Source organism: Ursus americanus, chromosome 17 (genome assembly GCF_024610735.1).
Source record: "Ursus americanus isolate L20-20 chromosome 17, mUrsAme1.1.p, whole genome shotgun sequence".
NCBI lineage: Eukaryota > Metazoa > Chordata > Mammalia > Carnivora > Ursidae > Ursus > Ursus americanus.
The window spans coordinates 8471461-8486949 of NC_142143.1; the positions used below are offsets into that span (position 1 = coordinate 8471461).

Genomic DNA, 15489 nt, shown 5'->3' on the forward strand with positions numbered 1-15489 from the left:
TTTGGAAAAAAATTAAGTTAGATCTCTGCCTCACATCATACACAAAAATGAGTACCAGTTCAATTAAGATATAAAGGTAAAGGGGTGCCTGGGTGTCTCAGTTGGTTAAGTGTCTGCCTCCGGCTCAGGTCATGATCCTGGGGTCCTGGGACTGAGCCCTGCACTGGGCTCTCTCCTCAATGGGGAGTCTGCTTCTCCCTCTGCCTCTGCCCCTCCCCTCACCCCACCCCCACTCACGCATGTGCTCTCTCTCTCTCCTTCTCTGAAATAAATAAATAAAATCTTAAAAAAAATTTTTTTTAAGCTGTAAAGGTAAAAAATAAAGCGGGAAAACTAAGGTATTTTATTACATTAGGGTAGGGACAACTTCTCTCAGCAAGCACAAAATATAGAAGCTATAAAGGCTGATTGATTTTACCACATAAAAATGTTTTAAGTTTATTAGTATGAAAAATACCCCAATGCTAAAAGATAAAGACTGGGAGAAAATATTGAAAACATCTCAAAAGACAAAGGTTAATATATACATTTTATAAAAGGCTCCTACAAAGCTATCAAAACAATCCAATAGAAAAATGGGACTAATATGCAAATAAGTGATACATAAAATTTAAAATCTATGGCCAATAAACTAACAAAAGATATTTCATCTCAGTAAGCAGGAAAGTGCAAATTAAAACAATAAAATATTAAGGGTGCCTGGCGAGCTCAGTCGGTGGAACACATGACTTTTGATCTTGTTGGTTTTAAGTTCAAGCTCCATGTTGGGTGTAGAGATTACTTTAATAAAACAACAACGACAACAACACACACAAAATATTAGAATGACAAAAATTTAAGGATAAACAATTTTATTGTCATCCAAGGTGAGGAGAAACGGGCATTCTCATACACGGCTGATGGAAGGCATCATGGGCAAAGCTTCTTTAGAAGGCAACTTGCTAGCAGCTACCTCCATGTAAAAAAAAAAAAAAAAATCCCATGAACCCACAGCACCATCTCTAGAAATTTATTCTACAGAAATACACCTGTGAATGAAGATATAAGAATAAGGATGTTCAATAAAATATTATTTGTAATAATCAAAGAAGTAGAGAGCTCCAAAATATCTACTGGAGAAGAAATGATGATAGTCCATCCATTCAACAGAATGTTCTGCAGATGCTCAAGAGAATGAAATAGGCTGTGAAAGATGCCAAAGTAAAAAAGCAAGTCACAGGGGCGCCTGGGTGGCACAGCGGTTAAGCGTCTGCCTTCGGCTCAGGGCGTGATCCCGGCGTTCTGGGATCGAGCCCCACATCAGGCTCCTCCGCTATGAGCCTGCTTCTTCCTCTCCCACTCCCCCTGCTTGTGTTCCCTCTCTCGCTGGCTGTCTCTATCTCTGTCAAATAAATAAATAAAATTAAAAAAAAAAAAAAAGCAAGTCACAGAAGAATTATGTTGGGGGAAAAAACCCTATTTAGTTATTTTAAGATATACAGAAAATGGGGTTCCTGGCTGGCTCAGATGGTACAGCATGCAACTCTTGATCTCAGGGTTGTGAGTTCCAGCCCCACGTTGGGTGTGGAGCTTACTTAATTAAAAAAAAAAAAAAAATATATATATATATATATATATATACACACACACACACACACACATACACACACACAAAATAAAATATGTTTACAGTGTTTACAAAGATTAGGAGGGGAAGAAGCGTAAAAGAAGAGTCTCACTTTTATTTCTATATCTACAGTTACCATTTGAATGTTTTATGACAAGCACATAGTTGCCCCTTGAACAACATGGGGGTTGGAGCGCCGACTCCCCCGTACAGTTGAAAATCTGCGAATTATTTCTGACTCCCCCAAAACTTAACTATGAAGAGCCTACTGTTGATTGGAAACCTTACTGATAACATAAACAGTCAATTAACACCTATTTTGTATGTTATATGAATTCTATACTGTATTCTTACAATAAAGTATGCTAAAGAAAATGTTTTATTTATTTTTAAAGATTTCATTTATTTATTTGACAGAGAGTGAGAGAGCACAAGCAGGGAGAGTGGCAGAGGGAGAGGGAGAAGCAGGCTCCTCGCTGAGCAGGGAGCCCAATGTGGGGCTTGATCCCAGGACCTGGGGATCATGACCTGAGCCGAAAGCAGACACTTAACCAACTGAGCCACCCAGGCACCCCAAAAATGTTTTATTTTATTTTTTGTTTTGTTTCAAGTTTTTATTTAAATTTTAGTTAGTTAACATATATAGCGTAGGGGCACTTGGGTGGCTCAATCAGTTAAGTTTCCATTTCCTGATCTCAGGGTTGTGAGTTCAAGCCCCGCATTGAGCTCCATGCTGGGTATGGAGCCTACTTAAAAACAACAAAAACAAACAAAAACCATAGTGTGATATTGGTTTCAAGAGTAGAATTTAGTAAAGATAATATTTTAAAATCATAAGGAAAAGAAAGTACATTTACGGCACTGTCCCATATTTGTCTGGCTCAGTCAGAAAAGCATGCAACTCTTGATCTTGGGGTTGTGAGTTTGAGCCCCATGTTGGGTGTAGAGATTACTAAAAATAAACAAACTTAACAAAATTCCATGTATAAACGGACTTGCACATTTCAAACCTGTGTTGTTCAAGAACCAACTGCATTATTTTTATAATTAAAAAATTAAAAGAGTAAGTGGAAAGTAAGAGTAAGTCATTTGGCAATGTGTACACTTCTAGGATCTAGAATGTGGTATTCAGTTCCTAGATCCTACTATCCAGGATTCAACCATCCTCTGCCAACCGCAGTTCTGAGATACCAAAATCATCATCGTCATCATCATCTTTTTATTTTTGTTGCCTCAACCAAAAGAACACATCGCCTTTGCTCCCCACTGCCACAGAAGAGCTAGACAGGTCTATGGGAGGAGCATCTAGTGACAAGAGTCATTTCTGCTTTATCATTTCACTATATGACAGCAGACCAGGCTCAGGAAGTAAAACAAACCCAAACCAGAAATAAAACAAAACAGGATTCATCTGTGAAAAGGCAGTTTGAGATTCATGAAAACAAAACTAGTTAAGGACACAAAACACAAGTCCACGGGGCTGTCTGAGGCTCTTTAAAAGAAGCACCATTTGTATAACATAAAACTTGTGGGAGAATCTGCCCCAGCGATGCCTTCTGAATACCTAAAGAGGCTGATACAGGATAGGGGTTACTGGAGCAGGTTTTTAAAGATAAAGACTGGTTTGTTTGGGAAATGGATACCCTCTGGAGAACAGAACTTTCATCTGTGCTTTAAAAATAGGCTTAATGCCATTTTCATTGCTTCCCCCAACTCCCTCTTACCCATGAGACTTTGATCTTAACACTGGCATGGTTTTGTTACCCACAGTACTTCTGGGGGAACTCAGCTAAGGCTGGCAAAGGATTTGGGTTCAGGAGATATTATAAAACACTTTAATGTCAGAAAGATCCAGGTTCAAATCCTAACTTCCATTTCAAGTTGCATTCCCACGGACGAGTTACCTACCACGATCTCTGAGTAAAATGGTACACTGTCATGAATGGAGAGAACATACACAGCATCTAAGCAAAGTACCTTGTGCACAGAAAACCCTCAACAAATGGGAGCTATAATTTTTATATTATAAGACCTTTGACCAGAGTGTGGGGTTGGGGGAAGTGGGCAAGAGGATGGAGAGAAATACCTGAACTGTTCTATAATTCCACCGGGACTAGATGTTTGGCATTCTACTTTGCTAAAGATGAAATGATTCCATGAGCCCAGGTAGAATATAAGCGCATCTGACAGAATACAGCAAAGTTAGGATTTATATTGTAAGCTATTTTTAAAACTGCCTGGTTAGCAAATTAAACCAGCTGTGAAAATAGCCTGGTTTCCATTCACAACAAATACAAGACAAACATTCTCCGTTAATGAACCTGGCCTTGTGGCAGCACAGCATATTCTGCATAATTCATTCCTAAGGGTTTTGGAGACATCATTTTCATAAGACAGACCAAAATTAAACTATTTTCTAGGGGAAAAAAAAGATGAGAGAGAGGAGTTTCTTTCTACAGATTTTCAGTAAATTCCACGAATTGCTGTCCCATTTAGCTTAGGAGACTACTGTCTGAATAAAAGAAGTTATGTCCATACTTCAGGCCAGCCTTAACTGTGTTTCCTTTAAAAGGGCATATGAAACACCAGTCTTCTCTGCAACACAATTTTTCAAGTTCTATGGCAAAGGGAGGAGAAAAATCCGCTCACTGTCACCAAAAAGCTATTCCGAGGACTCCCAATTTCAGATTTAAAACTGATCACTCTTTAGGAAGTCAGGGGAGAGACCCTGAATTATTTAGAATGTTGGCTAAGTTATATTATTTATGATTCCCGTTCCTTTAGGGAAACAATTTGTTATTTAAACAGAGAACAGAAGTATAAATAACTAATAGAATTTCAGGAAGTACTATTCAAATAAATTCACACTTGGAATGCAGGGTAACAGTTTATTCATTTAGTGCACTTCATAAAGACATAGCTAAGAAAAGAATATACCATTTTAAACCTTCTCTGGAAATCAACCAGACTGAATTAGTTCAATTTGGAACATCCTGAGCCTTAAAGCCTTTGCTAAAGTGCAACATAAATTTTGATTAGCCAAGTGTGAAAAACTACAAAGCCAACTTTCTTGTCCCTCCAGTTAGTCTGTCTATAAATAGCAGCAATGCATTAACAGCCACCAAAGCAACTGGTGAGTTCCACAATGTGCCCAACGTATACATGCTCTGCAAACACGCTCTCCGCATGTTTAACCAAAGTACTTCTGAAGATCTGTAATAGGACCCTTTTTAAATAAACTGTGACTCACTGTTTGCTTTCTTCACCAGGAGGTGGAGTCTTGCCATGCCCTTCCATTACAAAATCCTCCTGTTCCACCTGCAAAGGCAAGCACCACAGGTCAGCAGTAGTCAGTAATGAAGATGCAACTCACTCAAAGTTCCAAAGCCTGCCCTGTGCAGAACCACATGGCCACTGCACTCTATTGCCTGGTACAGAAGCCTGGGCCAGCGACTTTCAATCTCCAGGTTTGCTCAAGGCATCTCTCTTTGCGTGACTAGATTTGTGGAACAGAAAAGGAAGCATGTTGACTTGCAACTCACACAACTGTAACAAAAAATTAACATCCAGAATATAATAAAGAATTGCTATGAATCAAGAAGAAAAAGACAATGTACCAGAAAATTTTACAAAATAATCAAGTAGGAATTTTACTGAAGGGGATGCACAAATGAAAAGATATTCAATCTCATGTCAACCAGGAAAATACAAATTAAAACCACAAAGAGATACCATTTCACAACTACCAGGTTGGCTAAAATTTAAAAGTCTGGCAATACCAAGTGTTAGCAAGGGCACAAAGCAATAGCAATATTCATCTATTCCTGGGGGGAAGAAAAAATTGGTACAACCATTTTTCAAAGTTTGCCACTATCTGGTACATTGACTATGTATTTACTTGAACAAAATAGTGGTTGCACTTCTAGATAAATACTCTAGAGAAATTTTTACACATATATAAAAATACTTTTTGTAGAATTATTTTTAACAGAAAAGAAACAACAGAACAAACATCCACCAACTGTAAAATAAATAAATATACTGTGGTGTTTTCAGATAACAGAATACTATACTATATGAAAATGAATGAACTATAGCTACACACCGCAGCCTAGATGAGTTACAAAAACACGATATTGGGTGAAAATGCAAATCACAAAAGAATACACACACAGTATAATTCCATTATATAATGTTCAAATATACACATTTTAAAACTGTATATATGTATGTGTATATAGATGTATATGTGTGCATACATAGTTTTAAAAAACTATTTTATTTTATTATTTTTAAAAGATTTTATTTATTTATTTGACAGAGCGAGAGAGCACAAGCAAGGGGAGCAGTAGAGGGAGAGGGAGAAGCGGGCTCCCTGCTGAGCAGGGAACCCAATGCAGGGCTTGATCCTAGGACCCTGAGATCATGACTCAAGCTGAAGACAGACGCTTAACCATCTGAGCCACCCAGGTACCCCTAAAAACTATTTTTAAAAAATGAATGACATACAGAATTTAGGCTAGTGATATGCAGGGTCCTGTGGTATGCCTGCGGTCTATTTCTTGGCCTCTGTAGTAGGTATATGGGTGTCTGTTTCATTATTATTTTTTAACAATGTATTTCTTTCTTTTATATATGTATAGTTTATTTCTCAGTACAAATTTCAAGGGGGAAAAAAAGCATTTTACTATTCCAAACAGCTGATCTGGAAGGTCAATGACAGAGACAGAGCTACCTCCACAAATGGTGATTGTCTGTCAGTCCTACGAAAATTCTCCCAAAAGGCATAAGCTTAAAAAAATCAAACAGATGTATTCAAGGAAGTAGATAGGACTATTCCCAACCTACAAAAATAGTTATACGACCTAGTAATCTGGAAGACAGACAACAGTAACATAGACACATACACCACAATGAAACCCAAAGAAAACAAAAGGCTTTCCAATTCTGTCATCTTCTCCAGTCTTCATTTCTCAAGAATGCTAGAGAAGGTGGGACAATATTAAGAAGCTAAGTTTCAAAACAGACAGAAGTTAAGAAGTGTTCATAATTTCTATTAAAGAAATTGGAGGAAGCATACACAAGAATAATAAAGACACATACTATGCATACTGTAAAATTCAAACCAGGTTTTGACTTTATTCCTAGGAACTTCCCGACTCTGCAGCCTACGGGACTTAGCCAAGGAGAGGATGTAAAAACTCTAGAAGAAAAAAACAGGATTGCAGAGGGAACCTTATGAGGAGCTAGAGATGACCTGGTTGTGTTACAAGAGTGTCTACGGAGGTTTTTAAAAATCACTGTGTTGTGCATTTTATGCACTTAACTAAATAAATGTTATGCCTTAATTAGGAAAAACAGGTGACAAACTGTTTAAGTTTGTTAAGCTTCTTGCAAGTGCAAGCATTGATCATTTTTTTAAAGAATGACTATTCTCTCATTTATATGTATTACAGAAATTTCTTGATCCTTCACCTTTAAAAATTCTCTCCAATTAAAGAGCTCTAAAAAAAAAAAAAAAGCTCTAAATTGTGCACCTTAGCCTCTGCTTAGTTTTTTTTTTGAAAAAGGCTTATCTATAATCAATTTCTAGTTAGGTACAATAATGAGAAGATCGAAGAACCCACAGCTTTGACAATCTCTTCTATGTGGGCTCCCAACCTTTAACTCCAGCCGCCAGGTTATGCATACTAGTCTTCACCACTTGGATGGCCCAGTAAGTTCCAAAATGAAACATCATCTTTGTCCTCAAATTTCCTCTCCTTTTTATATCCCCTATGTCTGCAAATGGTACCATCATTCACTAAGATTGGCAAAGAGGAAACCTATACAGGTATGTTGCACTTTTCAAAAGTCTGTTATACCACTTCACTTTTACAAAAGGTCTATGTTAATACCTATTTTTGCAAATAAATAAATAAATAAATCTGAAGAGTATTTTCACTTTTTTACAAAAAAAGGCAAAAAACAAAGAAGCGTTCAGCATTGGTTTTGCAGCCAGCCGTTATAGAGGCAGTGCACCCTGAGCAGCGAGAGGGGCACCACCAATCTCCTTCCCTACTACACTCAGCATCTCAGCATCCAGCTGCCAGAGCTCTGAACTTCGTGAGCATCTGTGCTTTATCTCAGGTTATTTTGTGCAACCATTAGCAAAATGTGTCCTAAAGTATCAGAAAAGCTAGGAGAGGTTATTTTCTGGGGTTGGGAATGATCCAACTCTTCCCATATAAAGAAATGGTCATTGTTTCTTGGTTTCATGCAACATTTGGACTTATGAAAGATCTCACAGGAACGCTCTACCTTCAGATAGCAGGGGAAGCCTGTCATCACACAAGAATCTAAGGTTCCCTCCTTAACCCCACATTCTATTAATCACCAAGTATTGTGGTTTTACCTCTTAAATAGCTCTCACATCCATCACCCCTTCTTTATTCTCTTTAACTGCCATAGTTAAAAGCCAGCTTCTCTAAATCTCACGACTACACAAGCCTTCTCATTGGTCTTTGTGCTTCTGGGTCCCATCTCATTTTAATACATCCTCCAAACCACTTCCATCAAGTGGGCTTTGTAAATGCAAATCTGATTGCATTGCTCTCCTTGAAATTCTTCAGCGGGTGCTCTGTTACTTACTCTGAGGGATAAAAGTTCAGTTCCTTTCTCTAAACAATCTTTTCATCTGCCTCTGCCTCACCCACTCTGGACCCCTGGAGGAGCACACATCTCCTTAACCTCCTGAGAATTTACATGTACTGTTCGCTCTTGCCTAGAAGCCCTGGCCTTCTGCCCACATACAGTCCAAATTCCTACTCATTCCTTTAAGTGCCAATTCAAATGCCTTTCCCCAGAAGACACCATCTCCTGCAGCAGTGTTCACAACTTTTCTCAGTCTCCGTCATCTCAGAAGGCAATAAAAATGGTCTAGAAAGATCACTGCTCCTTATCGCCACTTCCTGTTTTTCTCACGTCCACTTCCAGTCCCTTCACATCCTTGTTTCTTTTTTTTTCCTACAAATTTTATGAACACTTTTGGACTTAATTTGATGATCTCTACCCCTCCTCCCCCTTGACTTCATTTTCAGGAGTTTCAAGATTTTTTTCTTTTTTTAAGGTAGGCTCCATGCCCAGCATGGAGCTCCATGCAGGGCTTGAACTCACAACCCTGAGATCAAGACCTGAGTGAGATCAAGAGTTGAAAGCTTAACCGACTGAGCTAACCAGGTGCCCTTCAAGATTTTTAGACATGAAATTTATACCACGTCTTCACCTTTTTCACTCCCATTCATCCATTCATTCAACAAACATTTACTCAGCACATATTACACGCTAGGTGCTGGGTGGAGATAAAGATGAAGAAGATAGTCTCTGCCCTCAAAAAGCTTGCAGATCAGTGAGAAAGACAAACAAAAACCAGTCAATTATTAGCATTGTATGGTGACAGATGGTAACTACACTTGTGGTGAGCATAGTAGCATAACAGTGCAGACCTGTGGAATCACTTGAAACTAACATTGTGTGTCAACTACACTCCAATTAAATAATAAAAAAAAAAAACACGACCATAGTGGGAGAAAGCAATGCAATGATACAGGAAGGGCGCTTGACACAGCCTAAAGGAGTCAGACACACTAAACCAACCGTAGGCAGGAGACTTTCCTCCTTCCTAATTCAGCTAGGGAACGGGCAGGACCCCAAGTGCTCCACATCAAGGTCCCTCAATTCTGAAATACAACTCAGGCCACAAACTTCCTTTTGCACTCCCTCGCTCCATCTGAACCTGGGAAGAGTCACTCTAACTTCTAGTTCTGCTTTTTGTCCTCAGCGTCCATTTAGAGGCTCCCCTAACAGGCATTTCAGTAATTTTTCTCCTCAGTGCCCTAGATTTGCTCAACACCAACTTGTTTTTAGGATATTTCTGTCCTACCAATCCCTTAACTTTTTCTCTTCTGCTCCGGGAATACAGAGCATAGCTGGAGAAAGTTACAAAACTGATTCCTTTTCAACTGTATGCCAATTAACTTCCACTCAGTGCTCACATGTCAGCACCTGGCCGGGAAGGGCCTTCTTCATCCTGTCTTTCTGATGAACTTCTACTCAGTCTTCGAAGACTGGTTCAATCATTACTTTCTCTAGGAGGCATTTTTGACAACTAGCGCTTCCTCCTTGGAGCCTCCCAAGGTGCTCCTTCCCACTTACCCTGCAAGGCCCAGCAAGCACCTGTGATCCTTTGTTCACCCATTTCCCCTCTGCTGGTGAGCCTTGGAGAGAAACAATGCAATCTTTGTGCATCCCAGAATCTAACACAACCCTTCTTGTTGCTCATTCATTCAACATACCTTCTGAATGCCTTCTGTGTGCTATGCACTGGGCTGAATAACTGAATGAATGTCTGACCTACACCACATTCTTCACTCATTCATTCTGTAACTTTTCCACTCTACAAGATTCCAAACCCATCCATCAGGCATCTTCCCTACCTGGCATTTCTGAAGATTATCCTGAAAGCCTGTCTCACACAAATCTGCATCTTCACCCATTTTCCTCCACTCTACTCTTCTGCCTGACTCCCCCCACCATCTGCATTCTAAATGCATGACCTACAGCACACCACCTCCTCTGGGTCCTTACTATCTAAGGAAATCTTTCGTCCTTTCCAGTAAATCCATCCCCTCAACTGACAAATACTTTATAATCTCTTCTATTCTGAAAAATTATTTTTGGCCTTGTGATACTCTCCAAATACCCTCCTGTTTTTACCTTTCCCTTTACTATCCAAATTATTAAGAGAATAAATTAAACTCCATTACTTCCATGTTCTCATCAATGATCTGATAAAACACTGATTGATTAAATTTGAAGATTTTATTTATTTATCAGAGAGAGAGAAAGCATGCGCATGAGGTGGGGAAGGGCAGAGGGAGACAGAGAAGCAGACGCTCTGCTGGGCAGGGAGCCCGACTCAGGGCACCATCCCAGGACCCAGAGATCACGACCCGAGCCGAAGGGAGACACTTAACTGACAGAGCCACCCAGGTACCCCTATAGAATTTTAAAAGTCAAATAATGCCACCAGGCTTATAAACAAAAACAGCACTCTCCTCTGAGCCCCCCTCCCCCCCACAGACCTCTTCTTCCCCATCCTCCCAATATAAGTCCCATATTTGTTCAAATCGATATTCAGGGCTAATAGTGCTATTACTAAGTAAATAACAGATACAGCTGAATCATACGGAATAGTATAATTAAATTTGCTTTTCTTGTACAATTTTTTGTTTTCCCTGGAACTAACAATAACTACTTTTTCCTTTTCTCAATTTGGCGGGGGGTGGGGGGGGGCTTAGTATTTATTATGTATTTTTCACTAATTCATCCTCAAACTCTTCAACAGAGCTGTAAATCTCCTCTTAATAAATTCAAACACTTCAGGTAATCTATCAATTTCATTTCAGTCTTAGAGACATTCCTCAGGGGTTTTCTCCTGTTTCAGTCTAGATTGTTTGCTCTCTAGGCCACTAAAGAGCTGACACTTTGCCAGGGATGTCTTTTCCCCTTCATCTCTGAAATTCCTGGCTCTCTCTCCTACCCTGGAGCATCTGTTCCCCAGATCCTTGGCCTTCTTCTTTTACGGTTTACTCCCTGAGTTAGGTGAAGCATATATTCCAGTCATTTCCTGATGAAAGGTATATGGGACGTAAATTGTTTGAGATCTTGAATGACTAAAATGTCCTTATTTTATCCATGTATATAACTGACATACAGAATTTTTTTCTTACCCACATACATAACTGAATTAGAAGTTCAAGTCAGTAAACCTTTTTCCCTCAACAATTTTGAAGTGATGCTGCAGTGTCTTCTAGTTCCCAGAGTTGCAATACAGAAATCTGACAGTATTCCAAATCCTAATGTTTTAGATAGAACCTGTTTCTTCTACAGAAACTTTTAGGGTCTTTTATTTCTCCTCTGTGTTCCACAAATGCAAACCACTAAGCATGGTTCTTTTTAAATTTATTGAGCTTCTGAGTAGGTCTTGCAATCTAGAAACTCAGGTTCTTCAGGTTTAGGACATTTTCTCTACTTATTTGATAATTTTATCCCCTCCAGGAATTCCTTATTCAGTGTTGAATTTTCGGCATTGATCCATGAATTTTCTTCTTTTGTCTCCATTTGTATCTTTCTGATTTTTTTCTTTTACTTTCTGGAGATTCTCTTAACTTTACCTTCCAATACTTCAGATTTTTTAAAGAATTTCTGTTACACAGACCTGGAAGCTAGAAGTGAGATATGAAGAAGGGCATTGGTTCCTTCAGAGGGCTGTGAGGGAAAGATTTGTTCCAGGCCTCTCCCCTCGGCCATCTTCATGTTCACATGGCATTCTCCCTCTGTTTGTGTCTCTATGTCTAAATTTCCCTTTTTATTTTATTTTTTTAAAGATTTTCCCATTTATTTGAGAGAGATAGAGAGAGAAATCACAAGTGAGGGTGAGGAGCAGAGGGAGATGGAAAAGGAGACTCCCAGCTGAGCAGGGAGCCCAATGTGGGGCTCATTCCCAGGACCCTGAGATCATGACCTGAGCCGAAGACAGACGCTTAACCGACTGAGCCACCCAGGCGCCCCTAAATTTCCTCCTTTAAAAAAGACACTAGTCACACTGGATTATGGCCCACCCTAATGACTTATTTTAATTTGATTACCTCTGCAAAGACCCTAATTCCAAACAAGGTCATGGAGGTTAAGACTTCCAACAGACGAATTTGGGGGCAGGGGCTGGACAGGGAAAACGATTCAGCCTCTAACAGTGGAACAGTTGGATCATATGGAGCTGTATGTTTTAACTTTTTAAGAAACAGTCTCTGACTGTTTTCCAAAGTGGCTGCAGCATTTTATCCCCCCACCAGCAGTGTATGAGAGTTCCAGTTCCTCATATCCCACCAACACTTGGTATGGTAAGTCTTTTTTTTTCCTTTTAAGACTTTATTTATTTATTTGACAGAAAGAGAGACAGCTAGAGAGGGAACACAAGCAGGGGGAGTGGGAGAGGGAGAAGCACACTCCCCGCTCAGCAGGGATCCTGACGCGGGGTTCGATCCCAGGACCCTGGGATCATGACCTGAGCCAAACTCGGACACTTAACGACTGAGCCACCCAGGTACCCTGTTATGGTAAGTCTTTTTAACTTTACCCATTCTAATTGTGGCTTTAATTACATTGACATTGAACATCTTTTCACGAGCTCCTTTGCCATCGTTCTCTGGTAAAGTGCTGTTCAAATTTTTGACCATTCTTTTAAGCAGCTTTATTTCTCTCTCTTTTTTTAAAGTAAGCTCTATGCTGAACATGGGACTTCAACTAACAACCCCAAGATCAAGAGTTGCATGCTCTACCAACTGAGACAGACAGGCATCCCCAAGTACCTTTACTGAGCTATAATTTACATACCATAAAGTTCACCTGTTTAAAGTATACAATTCAATGGCTTTTAATATATTTACGGAATTGTGCAATTATCACCACAATCCAATTTTAGAACATTTCTATCCTCTCAGAAAGGAAATTTGTACTTACTGGCAGTCACTCCCCATTTTGCCCTCCCTTCATCCTCCTTTTCAGCACCAGATAACAGCCAATCTACTTCTGTCTCTACAGATTTGCCTATTCTGAACATTTCGTGTATAAATGAAGTCATACATTATGTGCTGTTTTGTGTTTGTCTGCTTTCCCTAAGCATAATGTTTTCAAGTTTCATCCTTATTGTAGCATGTATCAGTACTTCATTCTCTTTTACTGCTGAATACCACCCCGTTATACGGGTATACCATATTGTTTATCTACAGTATCAGCTGATGGACATTTGGATTATTTCCACTTTTTTGCTATTATGAATAATGCTGTTATAAACACTTGTGTACAAATTTCTGTGTGGACGCATGCTTTCATTTCCCTTGGGTGAATACCCAGGAGTGGAATTGCTGGGTCATATGATAACTCTATGTCCAACTTTTTGAAGGACTACCAAACTGTTTCTCAAAGTGGCTGCACCATTTTCCATTTCCACTAGCAGTGTCCAAGGTTCTAATTTTTCCACATCTTCACCCACACTTGCTATTGTCTGTCCCTTTGATAGCAGCCATCCCAGCAGGTGTGAAGTGGCATGTCACTGTGGTTTTGGTGTGTAGTTCCCTAATGTAATGATGGTGAGCATTTCTTCATGGGCTCATTGGCCATCTGTTTATCTTTTTTGGATAAATGTCTTCCAATTCTTTGCTCATTTTCTAAATTTGGTTTTTTGCCAATTACAGAGCTTTGAGAGTTTTTAATAGATTCTAGATACAAGTCCTTATTCAGGTAGATGCTTTTCATGTATTTTCTTCCAGTCTGTGGTTTATCTTTTCATTCTCATTAACAGCATCTTTCAAAGATCAGAAGTTCTTAATTTTGATGTAGTACAATTTACCAATTTTTATTTAGTTTAAAAAGATTTTATTTATTCTTTTAAAGATTTACTTATCTTTAGAGAGAGAGCGAGCAGGGAGGGGCAGAGAGAGAGAAAGAAACTTCAGCAGACTCCATGCTGACTGTGGAGCCTGACATGGGGCTGGATCCCATGATCCTGAAAGCATGACCTGAGCCGACCAAGAGTCAGATGCTTAACCGACTATGCTACCCAGGGGCCCCCCAAATATTTTATTTTTAAGTTATCTCTACACCCAATGTGGGGCTCAAACCTACAACCCTGAGATCAAGAGTCACACACTCCATGACTTAGTCAGTCAGGAGCCCCAGACAATTTATCAATTTTTAAAATTTAATGGTTGTGCTTTTGCTGTGGTATCTAAGAAATCTTTGCCCTAACCACAGATTTTCTCTTATATTTTCTACTAGAAGCATTACAGTTCTAAGCTTTACATTTAGATCTAAGATCCATTTTCAGTTAATTTTTATATATGCTATGAGGTCTAGATCTATGTTCATTTTTTTTTTTTTGCATATGGATATCCAATTGCTCTAACACCATTTGTTGAAAAAATATCCTTTCTCCACTGAATTGCCTCCACAAAATGGCCTTTTTCAAAGATCATTTGTCCATATATGTGTGGGTCAGTGTCAGAATCTCTCTTCTTTTCCACTGGTCTAATCTTTTTCCCAGTACTACAGGGTCTTGACTATTGCAGCTTTATAAAAAGTTCTGAAATCAGGTAGTATTAGCACTCAAACTCTGTTCTACTCAAAAGTTGTTTTGATTATTGTTACAAGTTGAATAGTGTCCCCCCACCCCTCTAAAAAAGATGCTGGAGTCCTAACCTCCAATACTTCAGAATGTGACCTTATTTAAAGATGGGGTCTTTACAGAGGTAATCATAAAGTTATTGGAGCAGGCTCTAATCCAATATGACTGGTGTCCTTTTATTAAAAGGGGGAAATCTGGACACAGAGACAATGCCACATGAAGACTGGGTTATGCTGAGATAAGCCAAGAAGCTAGAAGCGAGACGCTAGAAGAGAGGCCTAGAAAAGACCCTCCCCTAGTCCCTTCACATGGAACAAGGCCCTGCCAACACCCTGGTCTTGGACTTCTGGTCTCCAGAACCGTGAGACAATACATTTCTGCTGTTTACGCCACTCGGTTTGTGGTACTTGTCAGAGCTGCCCTAGCAAACTAATACAGCTGTTCAATGTCCTGTGCATTTCCATATGGATTTATAAGTCAACTTTTTCACTGCTACAAAAAAAAAAAGGCTGCTAAGATTTTGACAGGGATTGACTCTATAGATCAATTTGGGGAGAAGCAACATCTAAACAGTATTCAATCTTCTGACCTATAAACAGGTACATCTTGGGGCACCCGCATCCGGCTCCCTGCTCAGCAGGAAGTCTGCTTCTCCCTCTCC

The 15489-nt window shown here is 39.4% G+C and overlaps 1 protein-coding gene across 6 annotated transcripts in view; it reads right to left on the minus strand.

The window, feature by feature from the left end:
• Positions 1–15489, minus strand: part of TNRC6B (trinucleotide repeat containing adaptor 6B) — a 241799-nt gene that overhangs the window by 148826 nt on the left and 77484 nt on the right. For all 6 annotated transcript variants that reach the window (XM_087868691.1, XM_087868685.1, XM_087868687.1 and 3 more), the window contains one exon: positions 4857–4924. In XM_087868691.1, the coding sequence (XP_087724817.1) occupies positions 4857–4924 (68 nt within the window). The remainder of the gene's footprint in view (positions 1–4856; positions 4925–15489) is intronic.